Source organism: Heptranchias perlo, chromosome 1 (assembly GCF_035084215.1).
Source record: "Heptranchias perlo isolate sHepPer1 chromosome 1, sHepPer1.hap1, whole genome shotgun sequence".
Lineage (NCBI taxonomy): Eukaryota > Metazoa > Chordata > Chondrichthyes > Hexanchiformes > Hexanchidae > Heptranchias > Heptranchias perlo.
Genome location: NC_090325.1, coordinates 32,735,690 through 32,754,889, shown reverse-complemented (window position 1 = coordinate 32,754,889; position 19,200 = coordinate 32,735,690). Strand labels below are relative to the sequence as shown.

Genomic DNA, 19,200 nt, shown 5'->3' with positions numbered 1-19,200 from the left:
CCCTCCTAAAATGTTATGTTAATCAGGTCTCTAAATTCCTTAATGAGTACTTTAAGTGGCACCCCGTCGGCTTTAATTGCCGGCGGGAGTCCCACATGTGGGGGCTGCGCGCGCGTGTCTGCGCGTCACTGGGGAACCTGGAAGTGGGTGGGTTGGAGCCGGGCTCCAGACCCGCCCCGGGAATCCACGATTTTCACAGTCTCCCCGCCACGAACGCACCCGCTCGGGGGGTGCAAAAATCAAGCCCTTTGTGTCCTCATCGCAACTTGCTTTTCCACCTATCGTTGTATCATCAGCAAATTTGACCACAAGACTCTCTGTTCCTTCATCCAAGTCATTGATATATATTGTAAATAGTTGAGGCCCCAGCACTGATCCCTGCGGCACCCCACTAGTTACAGATTGCCATTTTGAAAATGACCCTTTTATCCCAACTTTGTTTTCTGTTAGTTAGCCAATCCTCTATCCATGCCAGTATATTACCCCCAACACCATGAGCTCTTATCTTGTGCAGTAATCTTTTATGTGGCACCTTATCGAACCTTATCGAATGCCTTTTGGAAATCCAAATATACTGCATCCATTGGTTTCCCTTTATCCACCCTGCCCGTTACTTCCTCAAAGAACTCTAATAAATTTGTCAAACACTATTTCCCCTTCATAAAACCATGTTGACTCTCCTTGATTGTATTATGGGTCTCCAAATGTCCTACTACTACTTCCTTAATAATGAATTCTAGCATTTTCCCAATGACAGATGTTAGGCTAACTGGTTTATAGTTACCTGCTTTCTGAATCACTCCCTTCTTGAATAGGGGTGTTATGTTTGAGGTTTTCCAATCCGCTGGGACCTTTCCAGAATCTAGTGAATTCTGGAAGATTACAACCAATGCATCCACTATCTCTGGAGCCACTTCCTTTAAGACCCTCGGATGCAAGCCATCAGGTCCAGGGGACTTGTCAGCCTTTAGACCCATTGGTTTACCTAGTACTTTTTCTCTTGTGATAGTGATTGATTTTCGTTCCTCCCTCCCCTTTGCTCCTTGATTTTCTACTATTATTGGTACATTATTAGTGTCTTCTACTGTGAAGACAGATACAAAATATCTGTTCAATTCCTCTGCCATTTCCTTGTTTTCCATTATTATTTCCCCAGTCTCATCCTCTAAGGGATCAATGTTTACTTTAGCTACCCTCTTCCTTTTTATATACTTGTAGAAGCTTTTACTGTCAGTTTTTATATTTCTTGCTAGTTTACTCTCATAAATTATTTTCTGCCTCTTTATTATTCTTTTAGCCATCCTTTGCTGGTCTTCGGGCTTACCAGTAATCTTTGCCATGTTGTATGCATTTTCTTTTAACCTGATACCATCCTTGACTTCCTTAGTTAGCCATGGTTGGTTCACCCTTTTTGTGGAGTCTTTCCTCCTCACAGGGATATATTTTTGTTGCAAGTCATAAAATATTTTTTTTAATGTTTGCCACTGCTTATCTACCATCATACCATCTAATCTGTTTACCCAGTCCACTTTAGCCAATTCTGTCCTCATTCCTTTATAATTGCCCTTATTTAAGCTTAAGACAGTAGTTTCAGACCCAAGATCCTCACTCTCAAACTGGATGTGAAATTCATCATGTTATGATCACTGCTTCCCAAGGGACCCTTTACTTTGAGATCATTAATTAATCCTGTTTCGTTACTCATTACCAGATCCAAAATAGCCTGTTCCCTGGTTGGTTCCCTGACGTATTGGTCTAAGAAACAGTCCCTAATACACTCTATGGACTCCTCCTCAGGGCTATTTTTACCAATTTGATTTGTTCAATCTATGTGAAAGTTAAAATCGCCCATGATTATTGCATTACCTTTTATACAAGCCCCCCTTATTTCCTGATTAATATTTTGCCCCACAGTGTAGCTACTGTTAGGGGGCCTATATACTACTCCCACCAGTGATTTCTTTCCCTTGCTATTTCTTACCTCCACCCAAATTGTTTCGACATCTTGATCTTCTGAGCCAAGATCATTTCTCACTATTATACCAATTTCATCCTTTATTACCAGAGCTACCCCACCAACTTTATCTTTTTTCCTAGCCTTCTGAAATGTTAAATAACCCTGAATATTTAGCTCTCAACCTTGGTCACCTTGCAACCACGTCTCTGTAATGGCCACGAGATCATACCCATTTGTTTCTATTTGTGCTGTCAATTCATCTATCTTATTACGAATGCTGCGTGCATTCAGATAAAGAACCTTTAATTTTGTGTTTTTACCATTCTTTCCTACCTGGGCCCCAATTGCTCGCGTACTCTTATGTTTGTATGCTCTGTCCCTTCCTGACACACTCTGTTTATCATTACCCCCATCACTTTCCCGTACTACTTCCTTGTCTTTTCTCTATCAATCTAAACTTCTCCTTTTAAAGGATGGCACCTGGGGTTCAGCATCTGTGTCCAGCTGAGCAGAGCCTGCCCACCGACTCGGATTCTCCACAGCTGCCCCTGCCTCCAATGTCTGCTTGTGTTTACTTGTGTGTGGTGACTCACCAGGTGCCAACCCAACTAACTGACTACCGAGGTGTGAGTATCTGCGCTGGTGGATGGCTCACTAAGATGTGACGGTGCGCCCTCAGAGGCCGGGAACTCCTCTGAGGTATCGCCCACCGCCGTCACTTTGATCCTTGAAGGGCCTGTAAAAGAACAGAAGGCAATATTAAGCATTATCACAGATGTGTCATATTGCGATGAGCATACCAAGCATTGTTAACATCAATTCATGCTGTGTGTGATGAATGTTAAAATTGTGTCACATGACATTTGTGGGGTGCCAGTCTTGGCGTCCCCGACGGACAGGCACTCGAGAGTGTGGCTGATCTCCAGGGCCTCCTCCTCCGCCTCTGTGAGGACCAATATTTTTTGTGGCCCCACTCCAGTCCTCGCCCTCTCGCCTGCATTTTGCGCTCTCTTCTGGAAGGGGAGAAAGTACAGACACGTGAGTGAGTGATTGTGAAGCAGTCAGCTGATGAATGCATTGCCTTGGGTGAGGCTGATTGTGAAAGAGATGCATCAGAGGGTGAGTATCAGACCAAGACATCATATTGGATCAGGATTGGGGTGATTGGTAGTGGTGGGGTCACAAATGGGGACATGAGGAAGTGAAGGTAAGTTGAGGATGAGCATTAAGTGGGTATGAGGAGTCACGTAATGAAGTAGTCTTGGCAGTGCAGAATGAGTTGGTGGGGGGGGCGGTGGTGGTGGCGGGGGGTGATGTGCACCATGGAATGCAGGAGAATCAGTAAGTGTACTCACTTTTGCTGACCTAGTTAGGTCATTGAAACGCTGCCTGCACTGGATCCAAGTGTGGGAGATGTTGCTGCTGCTCGTGATCTCCTCTGTCACTCGAGCCAGGCCTTCTTGGTGGCAGAGGCAGGACACTTCCTCCTGCCAACAGGTAAAATAGTTTGCCCCTACTCCTCTTCATCCTGGCCAGCAGCTCCTCAAACGAGGCATCGCTGAATCTTGGAGTAGCCTTGCCCCTTTGCTGCTCCATTGTGTGTTCTTGCTCTTTGCTCCAGCAAAATCCATTGGAGCAATGGCCCTTTAAACCTAGACGCTCCAGCTGACAACCTGTCATGCGGGTGCGCAGTTGGCCCACGGCGCAGCTTTCGGACTTCAAACCCAGAAACAGGATTAATGGCCACCAATTAAATTGTGATCGCGTGGGGAACGGTAAGTTTTTATTAATCTGGTTACCCACGCGCCCATCCCCCCTCCCCCCCCCCCCCCCCCCCCCCCATTGCTGCCATCCCGCCGTCCTTTTAAAATTGTGCCCCTGGTCTCTGAACATCTTCTATTACCAGGCATGTCATACAATAGGCAATTCAGGAGAAACTTCTTTACCCAGAGAGTGGTTAGAATGTGGAACTCGCTACCACAAGGGGTAGTTGAGTCGAAAAACATAGATGTGTTTAAGGGGAAGCTAGATAAACACATGAGGGAGAAAGGAATAGGAGGTGTTGCTGATAAGGTTAGATGAAGAGGGTTGGGAGGAGGCTTGTGTGGAATATAAACACTGGCATGGACCAGTTGGGCCAAATGGCCTGTTTCAGTGCTGCACATTCTATGTATATCCAGTTAATCTTGGAGTCATCTTGATCACAAAGATATAAAGCTTACCTCTGCACTCCTTCTCAGGAGCATAGTTACGAGTTGGTCATTAGACAACCAATGAGCATATGTTTGAGCCCTCCCTGGGTAAATGGCAGATACCAAGAACAGTCCTCACGAGTGGCATGGTGAGTAGAACGATTCACCATAAACTGTGTGTGCATTGCCACCATCCTCCTGATCACAGCATGGATATACACCATACTGCAATGAATGATGGTTCTGTCAATTGGAGGTGCAGAGATTCAGCTTGCTTCTCTGCAACCAACCATGGTAAATATAAAACCCTGGAAATATGTGAGTGGTATCCAGCTCAGCCATCAGATGACACCTCCTAGTAGCTGTTGTGCCTAGCCTCAGAATTTCCTCATCAGCTATATGACAGATATCTGCCTTCAGTGTGACGAAAGGATTTAACCAGGAACTGCAATGTGCTAACCACTTCTGATGTTCCAGATGTTCAAATCTAGTGCCGTAAAAGATATACTCAACACCAATGGCTTAATCCAGATTCTCACGAGGAGCTTTGGAAAGAGATGTAGCTGCCATGAGGTTCACTACCCCTCCAGGGTGCTGCGCAACAGGTTATTGTAGGCTGGAGATGTTCCTCTGTGCAACCATTACTCCTTTTTGCCAAATATCACCTCAGAACTAGACCTATATGAGCAGTAGGCAGCCCTTCCATTGTTTGCATCGAAGTTCCAAGCCATGAAGAATTGTTTAGACCCATGTCTTTTCCCACAAGTTTAACTTGCATTGGTATTTTGCTGTCACTGAAGAAAGTACAAAGTACCTTTTTATTGAACAATTGGGACAGACATTCCTTGTGTTTTCCACTCAATATCTTTATGGTCAACCTCCAATTGACAGAACCATCATTCATTGCAGTATGGTGTATATCCATGCTGTGATCAGGAGGATGGTGGCAATGCACACACAGTTTATGGTGAATCGTTCTACTCACCATGCCACTCGTGAGGACTGTTCTGGATATACATAGAATGTGCTCTCTTGAGTCTAACAAAGGCAAAATACCGCATTTGGAGACAATCCACAATATCCCACTGTGTTACGATTCAGGGTACTTTTCTTTATGTCCAAGTCAAAAGCAAGTCTTGCTCCCTATGACCTAAAGTGTGCAATGTAGTATGCTCAAAGTAAACAGTAAACCCTTTATCTTGCTGATTAGCTCATTGGAAATAGTATGAAACACCTCATTCTCCACTGATCTCTCCAACTGATGAACAATACTCTGACAGACCCTGTATCTGGGATTAAAGTCTACAAAATAGGTTTATGACGCAAAATTAACAAAAGCAAGAGCAAACTTAGCATTTCTTACTCGATCATAAAAACTTTATTTAAACTTGCAGTCCCTGTTTCAAAACAATAAAAAATCTCAGAATTCTGGTCTGGTGAGAATTGAAGTAACTAAAATTGGGTGTTGTGAAATGTGTATGCCCAAGATCCCTCTTTGATCTAAAAGTTGCTTCCTTTAGGTAATAATCAGTAAACAGTCCTGATAAGATTTATACAAGTTAATCATTTGCCAGATTCAAAAGATAGGCAACCATACAATCAGATAGCAGGAAGTGTGACATCATGTCTACCAACTTTGCAGTTAAAATATTAGCACATTTAAAGATACTGTGTTTTCTCACAGAATTCTGTAGTTGGCTTAACTCGAGTCAAATACATTGGCTTTTTAAAATAAATACACATTTTCCACTTTGAGGGTGTATTTTTAAAAAGAACATACTTTAAACAAAATATTATTTTTTATACATGGCAGTTGTCCAGTAAGTAAAATGAGTTAGGTTCATGATGGGGGGGGGGGGGGGGTGGTGCCAACAATACAGTATCATCAATGAATGGATAATTTCATTCAAATTTTAAGTGGTTTGTGTTTGTTTTTAATATAAAACATTCTTTTTGTTGCAGGAAATCTGCCTTAGAGAATCTGAGATTGTATTGTGTGGAGGATCAGAAAGCATGAGCCAGGCTCCCTACGCTGTTCGAAATATCCGATTTGGCACAAAGCTTGGGGTTGACATCCAGGTAAAATGCACTTTGCACACTTTAATTGTGACTAGACTAATGATCAACCATTCAGCATTTTCCCTGTGCAAAGCTAGTGTCTGATTCCGCAATCATTGCTGTTATTAAAAACTTCTAACCAGTGTTCATGGTGCAGTGGGCTACAGCATCGACGAGCAGTGTCATAGAGGAGTAGGATGAACTTCTTTGACTGTAAGCACAGAACTGAAGGATTCAAGTTTAAAATTAATGAGCCTCAAGTGAGACTGCAAGAAACTGTCTTTTTCCTGCAGTGTAGTGAAAATGTGGAAGAACTCTCAATAAAAATGAGTTGTAATTGTAAGGAATTCTGTCAATTGTTTTATCACAAAATGGCTATTTTATAATGATAGCCACTTGTCGTTTTTTTATATTTGTTCTTGAGGATGTTGCCAATGCTGGCAAAACCACATTTATTGCCCATGAGAAAGTGGTGGTAGTGGACCTTCTCTTTGAATACTTGTAATGGTGCTCCCACGATGGTGTTAAGTAGGGAATTCAAGGCTTTTGACCTACAAATGATGAAAGAACACGATGTATGTCTAAGTCAGGATAGTATGTGACTTGGAGCTGATGGTGTTCCCAAGGTCTTGCTGCTTTTGTCCTTGGTGGTAGAGGTTTTGACTGGGAGATACTGTCAAAGTACTGGTGAGTCGCTACAGTGCATTCTATGGATAGTACGTATGTGCCGGTGGTGGAAGGGATGGATAATTGAGTCTCCATGGCAGGGGCTTATATCAAGTGGGCTGTTCTGTTCTGAATGATGTTGAGCTTCCTAAATGTTGTTGCAGCTGCACCCATCCAGGTAAGTGGAGAATATTCCATTGAAAGTACTGCCATTAAACTGGAATGTTTCCCTCCAGATGACTCACCTGGAGATGCTGCAGGGCTAGCTAATCATAGAACCATAAAATAATGCAGCACAGAAGGGGGCCGTTCGGCCCATCGTGCCTGTGCTGGCTCCTTGAAAGAGCTATCCAATTAGTCCCATTCCCCTGCTCTTTCCCTGTAGCCCTCCATATTTTTCCCCTTCAAGTATTTATCCAGTTCTGTTTTGAAAGTTATTATTGAATCTGCTTCCACCACCCTTTCAGGCAGTGCATTTCAGATCATAACAAATCACTGCGTAAAATATTTTTTCCTCATGTCGCCTCTGGTTCTTTTGCCAATTACCATAATCTTTCTTCCTCTAGTTTCTAACCCTTCTGTCACTGGAAACAGTTTCTCCTTATTTACTCTATCAAAACCCTTCATGATTTTGAACACCTCTATCAAATCTTCTTTTAACCTTCTCTGCTCTAAGGAGAATCACCCCAGTTCCTTTAGTCTTTCCACGTAACGGAAGTCTTTCATCCCTGGTACCATTCTAGTAAATCTCCTCTGCACCCTCTCTAAGGCCTTGACATCCTTCCTAAGATGTGGTGCCCAGAATTGGACACAATACTCCAGCTGGGACCTAACCAGTGTTTTATAAAGGTTTAGCATAACTTCCTTGCTTTTGTACTTATTGCCTCTATTTATAAAGTCACGGTTCCCGTATGCCTTCCTAACAGCCTTCTGAACTTGTCCTGCCACCATCAAAGACATGCGTACATACATCCCCAGGCCTCTCTGTTGCTGCACCCCCTTTAAAATTGTACTAATGTTCGGAATGGAAATGATGCAGCAGTACAGTAAGGGTTTAAGGCTTATTGTTGGGACAGAGTACAGTGTTTTACCCTGCATCTAGCTGGCTGGATACCGACACTGAGTTCAGAAGGCTGTGGGATATGAAATTGCACTTCAGCGTTGACCTTCTTCACCTCAATAAGCATGCTGAAAACTTTTTGAATTAAATATCAAACTATTTTGTATTAATATATTTTAAACAAATTTCACTACAGATGGAAGACACCTTATGGGCAGGACTGACTGACCTCCACATTAAAACTCCTATGGGTCTTACAGCAGAAAATCTTGCTGAACAGTATGAGATAAGCAGGGAGGAATGTGACACATATGCATTGAAGACTCAGCAGAGATGGAAAATTGGTGAGTGATCAGTGTTGCTGTGTCATGTACAAAGTCTGCATATGAGAATACTCTTTAAAGTGAAGGGAAGGAAGGATTATATATTAGGTATAAATAAAAAGAAAACCACAAACACTAAATATATAAAACAGAAAATGCTGGAATACACAGCAAATACCATTGGCTTTAAATTAATTATTTTAGAATCTTCAAGTCAGTCGTAAAAAAATCTTTCAGCAGCTTTTGTAGTTGGTACTTAGTGAGGTTTAATAAAATTGAAGGTCTGACTGCTCTGGGGTCTTGAAAGAGAGAAAGAAAAGCTTGCATTTATATAGCAACATATCAACTTTCAAAATGCTTCACACAGTTAATTACTTTTGGACTACAGTGATTGTTTCATGGAGCAAAATGTGGCAGACATTTTACCTGTGACTGTGAGATCTTATGGTTAATCTATTCAGTGGTATTGGTTGAGGGAGGAATGTTGCTCAGGACACTGTGTGACATCCCCCCCGCTCTTCAAATACTTTTGTCTTTACATTCACCTCAACTAACGGCAGATGGGACCTTGATTTAACATCTCATACAAAAGAAGGCATCTCCAATGATGCACTCTCTCGGTGTCGGCCTAGATTATATACTTGAACCCACAACTTTCTGACAGGGGGGAGTGCGACCAATTAACGCAAGTTGATACTCCTCACCCCCGCGCCCCCCCCCCCCCAACAAAGTGATAAATACTCCTTAAAATAATAGTTTTTGGAAGAATCTAGTAATAACTTATAGGATTTCTTATGGACAAAGAAATGCCACATTCCTGAGGAATGTTTTCCAAGGAAAGCTTATTCTGACAGGTGCTGTGCTTAGTCCTTAGGCAGTGCTAAGTGCTCCAACATGCTGAGCTTCATTCACAATTTATCTCCAGTAGCTTTTACCCAATTTATAGTAGTAAATGGAAGCTGAACAAGTAAGTGATTTGGCTCCAATGTTTGCTACTATAAATGTAGTGAATTTTTTAAAAAATAGTTTAAAGGACTGTTTGCCTATGTAACAAGGCACTGCCTTGCAAAAGTACTTCCTTACCTGTGAAGTGCTTTGAGATGTAATACAGAAGATAATGCAAGTATATTTTTTACAGCAGCAAGTTGGTCAGTATCTGAAACAGAAAGCAATGTTAAAGTTTCAAGTGGTTCATCAGAACTTGTGAAGAGGTCCAAGTATTAACCTGTCTTTTAAAAATAAAATGGTACTATTACTTTATTTAAAAAGGATAGTTTTAGTAATGTCTTCAATAATAAGTTTAGTTTTTCGGGAGAAGTTAGTGCACCTATGGGAGGGAAAATAACAAACCCTGTTATTTTGTTTTTAAAAAGAATGGATGAATTCCTTTCTCATTTCAAAAAAATCTCCCAATAACTCTATCTTAAATATACTCTCCAGGAATTTTTTATTTTATACATTTTTGATTAGTATTTTAGTGTGTTTTTGAATATGTTTATCAGTAGCCATTTCTTTCTTGTTAGAAAGGAAACTTAGGCAGTAGCTGGTGCCTGGTACTACAGATTGAGAAACTAGTAGTAAAATGCATTGTGCACTTACTATGGTATAATATACATAATACTTTTCTATGCTGTTGATGTTATTCAGCCCACGATGCCGGTTACTTCAAAGAGGAGATGGCTCCCATTGAGCTGAAAACCAAGAAAGGGATACAGTCTGTGGCGCAGGATGAGCACCCCAGACCACAGACCACTGCGGAGCAGATGGCCAAGCTACCAACTGTGTTCAAGGAAGGTGGCACTGTCACTGCAGCAAATGCTTCTGTACGTTCCAAACCTCTTCCCTCGTGAAATGTAGTTGATTCTCCTTTGTCTGGTTATACGTTGACAAATTTTTCTATCAAATAGTTTTGTTTCTATAGTTTTCCTTTTCTCTCCACCTCTCCTTGAAGCACTAACATATATGTTTGGATTATGATTCACAGCACTGGTCAGTACTTTGGTGAAGTGGTCATTCTTCACGTGTGAGTCCAGACAGTGAGTGTTCACAGGCTATTTGACTGTGGGGCCATTGCAGCCAAGCTTGATCCTGTCTCTGCCTGGTGCTCGCTTTGCAGCAGGAATCGCTGGATAGAAATCAGGAACAAGAACCTTGGCTGATTTTTTTTTTTCCTCTCCCCTCTTCCTAATCAGGAGCAATGAAGCTAATTGGAGTTCCCCAACTGCTGCTACAGTCAGCAGGTCGGGGATTAAAATGGGACCTTCCTGGTCTGCGTGGCTCCGTTCTTTATTACAAGGCACTTATTGAGTCATCAAATGCTGCTAACGTGTTTCTTTTGGACGCGTGAGCCAGATAAAACAATGAATGTACAGAGAAGTAAACAGATAATTACCTCCCCAGAGTCCAGGTTACCCAAAACTATTGAGCAAATATAACAAGGATTGACAATTTGCAGTTCCCAAAAGCTGTTTTTGATGTATCATAGGGAGTGTGTGATGGAGCTGCTGCAGTGATTATAGCCAGTGAAGAGGCTGTCCACAAAAATAAGCTGACACCACTGGCCAGAATAGTGGCCCATCATGTGTCTGGATGTGACCCGAGCATTATGGGAATCGGTGAGTATCACTGCATCATCACTAAGGTAACCATTTTTGATCCAGGTCTTGAAGGAGAATTTCCCAGGCTGGTAAACAGATGGGGCGCACAATTGGCGATGCAATGATATAATTGAATATGAAACTTAAAAATTGATAATTATAATTGTTTACATACCTCTAAATGCATGCTCTTCCAATGGATTAGTGATTGAAATCACACTTAGTCTATATGGCACAGTACCACCCCTATGCTGAGTAAATTGATCTCAGCCTGAACAGCAGTTGGAGGCTGCAATTGGCTTCAACACCACTGCACTTAGGAAAGCAAAAATAAGCCAGCTGTTGCTGATTGATATGCATGTACCCCTATTGGAGAGTGGACGTGTATGGATGAAGGATGAGAACGATTGGTTGTGATCCCCTGCACAGTTTAGTAGCCTGCCAATATTCACTGCCTAGGTTTGTCAATGATAAACAGTTGCCCAGTACAAGTCAGTGCTTTGAGAGAAAACAGATCGTAAAACTTGCCAGGAACTGACCTTGCCTATAAATTCTCTCCTTGGGATGATGCTGAACCACTATATTATAAGTAGCCCAGTGTCAGGCTATACTTGCGTGTTTAAGTAATCCTTAACGGGTCAACTACATTTGGCCAGTTTGGCATTTGTAGTCAAAATGCTTAATACTTCCATCTGAAATCCCCTCTCCAATATTACTTTAATTGGGTTAACACCACTGTTAAAATAGTGGAAGGGAATTTCAGGTGAACTTATTCAGCTGTTTTATAACAATGTAATGTCAATGTCATAATAACATTGTTTCATTTCATTGTAGGAAAAATATTTTAAGTATTTTAAGTGTAAGCATAATTTAAATTGGAAATGTGATCCAGTGCTATGCTATGGAATGTTGGGATGCAGGCTTATACAAATGATTCCCAACAGGATGAGCATGTTTGTTTCCTTCTTGTTTCCAATTTTCTCCCGTACTCTGCTTAAGATGCTGAATCATGCTAGGATAGCGTTTCCTGGACACTGGTGGTCCTTCAAAATCAATTTTCATGCATGAGCATAGAGAGTGAGTTGTGAGGCTATTCGCCAATGAAGATCATCATAAGCTTCATTCTGCGCGTGCCCATCGCCTACAAACGTGTGCAACATCCAGCAGGAGTTGCTAGACGGCAATCAGTAGCAAGGATCCTGTTTTTTTTTTACCCTTCGTTGCTCAGCGATGCCAATGACATAGGAACAGGAGTAGGCCATTCAGCCCATCGAGCCCACTCCGCCATTTGATAAGATCATGGCTGATCTGTGATCTAACTCCATATATCTTACTTTGGCCCATATCCCTTAATACCTTTGGTTGGCAAAAAGCTATCTCAGATTTAAAATTAGCAATTGAGCTAGCATCAATTGCCGTTTGCGGAAGAGAGTTCCAAACTTCTACCACCCTTTGTGTGTAGAAGTGTTTTCTAATCTCTCCTGAAAGGTCTGGCTCTAATTTTTAGACTGTGCCCCCGAGTTCTAGAATCCCCAACCAGCGGAAATAGTTTCTCTCTATCCACCCTATTTGTTCCCCTCAATACCTTATAAACTCCAGAGAATACAACCCCAATTTGTGTAATCTCTCCTCGTAACTTAACCCTTGAAGTCCAGGTATCATTCTAGTAAACCTATGCTGCACTCCCTCCAAGGCCAATATATCCTTCGGAAGGTGCGGTGCCCAGAACTGCTCACAGTACTCCAGGTGCGGTCTAACCAGTAGCTGCAGCATAACTTCTGCCCCCTTGTACTCCAGTCCTCTAGATATAAAGGCCAGCATTCCATTAGCCTTATTGATTATTTTCTACACCTGTTCATGACACTTCAATGATCTATGTACCTGAACCGCTAAGTCCCTTTGGACATCCACTGTTTTTAACTTTTTACCATTTAGAAAGTACCCTGTTCTATCCTTTTTTGATCCAAAGTGGATGACCTCACATTTGCCTACATTGAATTCCTTTTGCCACAGTTTTGCCCATTCACCTAATCTGTCAATATCGCTTTGTAATTTTATGTTTCCATCTACACTGCTTACAATGCCACCAATCTTTGTGTCATCGGCAAACTTAGATATGAAACTTTCTATGCCTTCATCTAAGTCGTTAATAAATATTGTGAATAATTGAGGTCCCAAGACAGATCCCTGCGGGACTCCACTAGTCACACCCTGCCAATGTGAGTACCTACCCATTATCCCTACTCTCTGTCGCCTTTCGCTCAGCCAACTTCCTAACCAAGTCCATACATTTCCCTCGATTCCATGGGCTTCTTTCTTAGTTAACAGTCTCTTACGTGGGACCTTTTCAAATGCCTTCTGGAAGTCCATATAAATAATATCCATTGACATTCCCCTGACCATTACTTTAGTCACCTCTTCAAAAAATTCAATCAGGTTTGTCAGGCACGACCTACCTTTCACAAATCTATGCTGGCTCTCTCTGATTAACTCAAAATTCTCGAGTTGTTCAGTCACCCTGTCCTTAATTATAGACTCCAGCATTTTCCCCACAACAGATGTTCGGCTAACTGGTCTATAATTCCCTGGTTTCCCTCTCCTTTCTTAAAAAGCGGAGTGACATGTGCAATTTTCCAATCTGGAGGGAGGGTTCCAGAATCTAGAGAACTTTGAAAGATTATAGTTAGGGCATCTGCAATCTGCTCACCTACTTCCTTTAAAGCCTTGGGATGGGAACCATCTGGTCCTGTGGATTTGTCACTCTTTAGTGCTATTATTTTCTTCATTACTGTTGTTTTACTTATGTTAATTTTATCGAGTCCCTGTCCCCGATTCAATATTAGTTTTCTTGGGATCTCCAGTATGCTATCCCCTTTTTCTACTGTAAAGACAGACGCAAAGTAATTATTCAACATATCCGCCATTTCCCCATTCCAATGACAATATCCCCACTTTCAGTTTTTAAGAGGCCAACACTGCTCCTGACCACCCTCTTTTTCCTAATATAACTATAAAAGTTCTTCGTATTGGTTTTGATATCCCTTTCAAGTTTCATTTCCTACTCTTTTTGTAGCTCTTACTATCTGTTTTGTGACCCTTTGTTGATCTTTATATCTTTCCCATTCGCCAGGATCTGTGCCATTTTTTGCCTTTTTGTATGCCCTTTCCTTATGTCTTATACAGTCCGTTACCTCTTTAGTTGTCCATGGCTGTTTTGGCAAGTAGAGTTCTTGCCCCTCGGGAATAAACCGATTCTGTATCACGTTAAATGTTTCTTTAAACATTTCCCACTGATCATCAGTCATTTTACCCATTAACAGATTTGCCCAGTTTACCTTGGACAGTCTCTGTCTCATCCCATTGAAGTCGGCCTTACCCAAGTCTAGAATCTTAGCAGCTGGTTCACTTTTTTTCCCTTTCAAACACTACCTTGAACTCCATGATCGCTATTGGATAGATAAGCTGTTAACTAAATCTGGTTCATTACTCATTACTAAATCTAGTATGGCTTGCCCCCTTGTTGCCTCTAGGACATACTGCTGTAGAAAACTATCCCGGACACACTCAAGAAATTCACTACCTTTCTGACAGTTGCTAGTCTGCTATTCCCAATCTATGTGAAGGTTAAAGTCCCCCATTAAGACCACTATGCCTTTGTTACATGCTTGTCTAATCTCTGCATTTATACAATCTAGCACTTCAGAGCTGCTGCCAGGGGTCCTATACACAACTCCCACTATAGTCTTAGATCCTTTCCTATTTCTCAATTCAACCCATAACGTTTCTGTTGGCTGCTTACCTCTCATTATATCCTCCTTTATCATTGAAGTGATTTCATCTCTAATCACTAAGGCTATTCCTCCCCCTCTTCCATTTTCCCTATCTCTGCTATAGACCTTATAACCTGGTATATTTAGTTCCCAATCCTGACCATCCTGCAGCCATGTCTCAGTAATAGCTATCATGTCATACCCTCCAATTTGAATTTGTGCCTGTAGTTCATTTAATTTATTCCTTATACTCCGTGCGTTTGTATATAGAACTCTTAGTTGGGCCACACACCCTAGCCTGTCCTTCAGCTTTGATGCTGGGTGAATCGCTTTCTACCTTTTAGTTTTCACTTTATCTGTAGTGCCGAAAGTACACTTTCTTTCTTCTGCTCTACGCTTTTCCCTTTCACTTGTTCTTGAACAACTATTTGTATTGTAAATTTCCCCTGGGTCCTCCCCTCTCTTGCTGCTTTCAACTTTATTCTCTTCTGACTCCCCGCTCAGGTTCCCATCCCCCTGCCACTCTAGTTTAAACCCTCCCCAACAGCAGTAGCAAACCCCCGTGTGAGGATATTAGTCCCAGATCTGTCGAGGTGCAACCCGTCCAGCTTGTACAGGTCCCACCGTCCCCAAAATCGGTCCCAATTCCTCAGTAATCTAAATCTCTCCCTCCTGCACCAACCCTCCAGCCACTCATTCATCTGGTCTATTCTCCTATTCCTATATTCACCAGCACGTGGCACTGGGAGTAATCCTGAGATTACTACCCTTGAGGTCCTGCTTTTTAACGTATTTCCTAACTCCTTATATTCTGCTTGCAGGACCTCATCCCTCTTTTTACCTATGTCGTTGGTACCGATATGTACCACGACCTCTGGCTGTTCACCCTCCCCCTTCAGAATGTCCTGCAGCCGCTCAGTGACATCCATGACCCTGGCACCAGGGAGGCAACATACCATCCAGGAATCACGTTTGCAGCTGCAGAAACGCCTGTCTGCTCTCCTAACTATAGAATTCCCTATCACAATTGCGCTCTCGATCTTTCTCCTCCTCTCCTCTCCACCCCACCCCCCGTACAGCTGAGCCATCCATGGTGCTCTGGTCTTGGCTCTGGCTGCACTCCCCAGAGGAACCCTTTCCTCTACCAGTACCCGGAACTGAATACTGATTGGAGAGTGAGATGCCCTCAGGGGACTCCTGCATCTGCCTGCTTCTCCTTGTCTGTCTGACAGTCACCCAGTCCCTCTCTGCCTGCACTCTCTTAATCTGCGGGGTGACCACCTCCTGAAACGTGCTGTCCACGAAACTCTTAGCCTCACGGATGCACTGCAGTGACGCCAGCTGCTGCTCAAGGTCCGAAACCCGGAGCTCGAGCTCCACCAGTTGACGACACTTCCTGTGGTTGTCCAGGACACGGGAAGCGTCCTGGAGTTCCCACATGGCACAGGTCGTGCGTTCCACGGGTCTGAGCTGCCCTGCCTTAATTTATTAGATTAACTTAAACCAAGCAAAAACAAATTAAGCCTTAAATACAGTTATTTTTGGTTTTGTTACTCTAGTTAAGTAGTTTAAGTTTTTAATTTTAATGAGCTACCAGTAGTTCTACGCTTCTAGCTTTTAATTCAATTTTACCCAATTCCCTAACTCAGAGAAAAAAAATTGTAATACTCACCAGCCAATCACCTGCCTGCTGTCCTGTGATGTCACTCCTTGCCTCTCTGCTGGGATGAAGCCTGTAGGTAGGCCCAGAGCCTGGGCCTTTAGTAGTGCTTCGAGTCCTGTGCTCTCTCCCAGGTCCGCTCCCACCTGTAGCTCCGCTCCGAGTGTCCAATTGTAGAATGACCAATTGTAGCATATCCTCACCACCACCCCTATTGAGATCAGGTCCTTAGCAGTACAGGGATCGAACCTGGGAATATCCTGGCTTGTATGGCTCAATGCAATCTCATCACAGTTTTGAGGGATCTAGTGCAGTGCCCGTTTTAATAAGTCCCAGCAGATTTGCAGCAGGCTGTGCAGCACTGGGCACTAGCTCAAGTCTCGCACAATGTGAAAACAGCTTTAAAGGAGCTTCTCTATCTAACCATGGCAGTTCCAGTGAAGGCTCACATCCAAAATATTAACCTGTCCTTCTCTGTCCGATACTGATCAACACATTTTATCAAGTAAATTAGCAAAGGCCTGAGAGCTGACTTCCCACCCACCTTGATCAGATATGTAAGGGGGTTGAAAAGAGAGAAAAATAAAGTTGGTTGGGGAGAGGAGGAGAGGGTAGGAAAGCAGCAATTAATGGTTCCATTGCATTATTTTTTTTCTTCGCTTCCCCTCTGACAGACATAAACTTATTCCCAGGCCTCTGCCAGTGTAGTTCTATCAGCCATTAGTGTGCAAAAAAAAAAGCTTTTGATTTAGTTAGATGAATTTTACTAATGAAGTGATCACTAGAACTTCAAAGTGTACCATTTGATACCTTCGCATACCCCTCCCCCAGGGAAATCATCTGGCGTCCGTTCAGGCCCTACTTTGGGCAGAATGGCTAAAACTTGAGAATTCAGGGTAGGGTGACTATGGGTGTGAGTCTGCATCCCAGCAAATTGCATAGCACATTGGTGCTCCAATAATATATCCTGCTACATACTGTTGGTGGTCTTAAAAGCCTGGAGAATTTAATGGCAAAGTATAAGAACCTAAAGCTTAAAACTTGTTTCCTTATTAACTGACTCTTTTTTACTGTCTCTGGCAGGCCCAGTGCCGGCCATCAACGGAGTCCTGAAGAAAGCAGGATTGTCCTTGAAGGACATGGATCTGGTGGAGGTCTGTGAAAGCCAATGAATAGGACATTTTTGTCAAGTTATATATGCTTATGATAGCTATAATTAAAAGTATCACTTCGATAAACTGCAAGAGACTCATCAAATACAAATAAAAAACACACACAATACAATAGAGAGCTGTTAAACACATGCTCCACTCTTTGCATAAGTAATAAGCCTCCAGCACATACCAGTCACAGAGACTTGATCTGAAGTACAGACAAGGTTGTTTTTAAAGTTTGGACAGTTAGCATTGAGGAAAAGGTACAGACTTGTGTTTAGATCAGCCATGATCTAATTGAATGGCGGAGCAGGTTTGAGGAACTGAATGACCTACTCCTGTTCCTATGTTTGCTTTTTTTTATATTCCTCTTCTTGCCAATTTTCTCCCCTCCGTTGCTGTCCTGAAGATGTTGCCTCCTTCCTGGGGTTGCCTTTCTGTACCTCACACTTGTCCATTCTTAATGCGTGAGCTGGAACAGTGAGTGTTGGCAGAGCATTTAGCCATGGTTCTATTCTTCTCCAACATCCACACAGCACACTTTCCAGGAGAAACTATTGGATCGGGAGCAAGAACCTTGGCTGAATTTCCCCTCCCTGAGCCAGGGGTGGAGGCAAGTTATAGTTACTGTTGTCCTGGCTGAGATCAGCTAACTCATTACATATCAGGGATTGAAGCTGGGACCTTTCTAGTCTGTGGCTCAGCAATTTGCTGTCTTAACCAAATGAGCAACCAGGCAGAGCATTTTACTTTGTGCAAAACCTTGGGCCAGATTTTGCTGTAGCAGGGCATCTAACGGCATTTGCCATTAGTTAGACTTGCCCCTGCACCCTTCAGCTCAAACGATTTCATAGAATCATAGAAAGGTCACAGCATGGAAGGAGGCCATCCGGCCCATCAAGTCCGCGCCAGCTCTATGCAAGTGCAATCCAGCTAATCCCACTCCCTCGCCCTATCCCAATAGCCCTGCAAATTTTTTACTTTCAAGTACTTATCCAGTTCCCTTTTGAAAGCCATGATTGAATCTGCCTCCACCACTCCCTCATACAGTGCATTTCAGATCCTAACCACTCGCTGTGTTTAAAAAAAAGTTTTTCCTCATGTCACCTTTGGTTCTTTTGCCAATTACCTTAAATGTATGCCTTCCGGTTCTTGACCCTTCTGCTAATGGGAACAGTTTCTCTCTATCTACTCTGCCTAGACCCTTCATGATTTTGAATACCTCTATCAAATCTCCTCGCAACCGTCTCTGTTCCAAGGAGAACAACCCCAGTTTCTCCAGTCTATCCACGTAACTAAAGTTCCTCATCCCTGGAATCATTCTAGTAAATCTCTTCTGCACCCTCTCTAAGGCCTTCACATCTTTCCTAAAGCGCGGTGCCCAGAATTGGGCGCAGTACTCCAGTTGTGGAGTATTTTTGCCCACAGTGTTGCTGAACGTGCGGGCACAGTGAGGGAACAGGGCATCTGGGACCTGAGTAAACAGAGCAACCTTAACCAATGAGATTTAAATATTGGGAAATAAACAGCAGAAGGAGGGTGAATTAAATGTCAAATCATGTACAGAAAGAGAAATAGAGAGGGAAAGAAAGATTGGATTAAGAAAGAGAAAGAAAGGAAAAATAAGAACATTTTGTTTTAAACTTGACATTTTAAAAACCTACCTGAAAAATTCAAAACCTGAAGGAATGAGACTCCACATTTGTAATAGTTAATTTTTCCATGCCAGAGAGGTTGATTGGCAGTAATTCACACTTGTCACG

At 42.6% G+C, this 19,200-nt stretch overlaps 1 protein-coding gene across 1 annotated transcript in view; it reads left to right on the top strand.

Moving 5' to 3' along the window:
- The window catches only part of acaa2 (acetyl-CoA acyltransferase 2), a 67,436-nt gene that overhangs the window by 22,989 nt on the left and 25,247 nt on the right, over positions 1–19,200 (top strand). Inside the window, exons 4-8 of the mRNA XM_067983560.1 lie at positions 6,112–6,228; positions 8,130–8,277; positions 9,904–10,079; positions 10,742–10,871; positions 17,367–17,437. Coding sequence (XP_067839661.1) covers positions 6,112–6,228; positions 8,130–8,277; positions 9,904–10,079; positions 10,742–10,871; positions 17,367–17,437 — 642 coding nt within the window. The remainder of the gene's footprint in view (positions 1–6,111; positions 6,229–8,129; positions 8,278–9,903; positions 10,080–10,741; positions 10,872–17,366; positions 17,438–19,200) is intronic.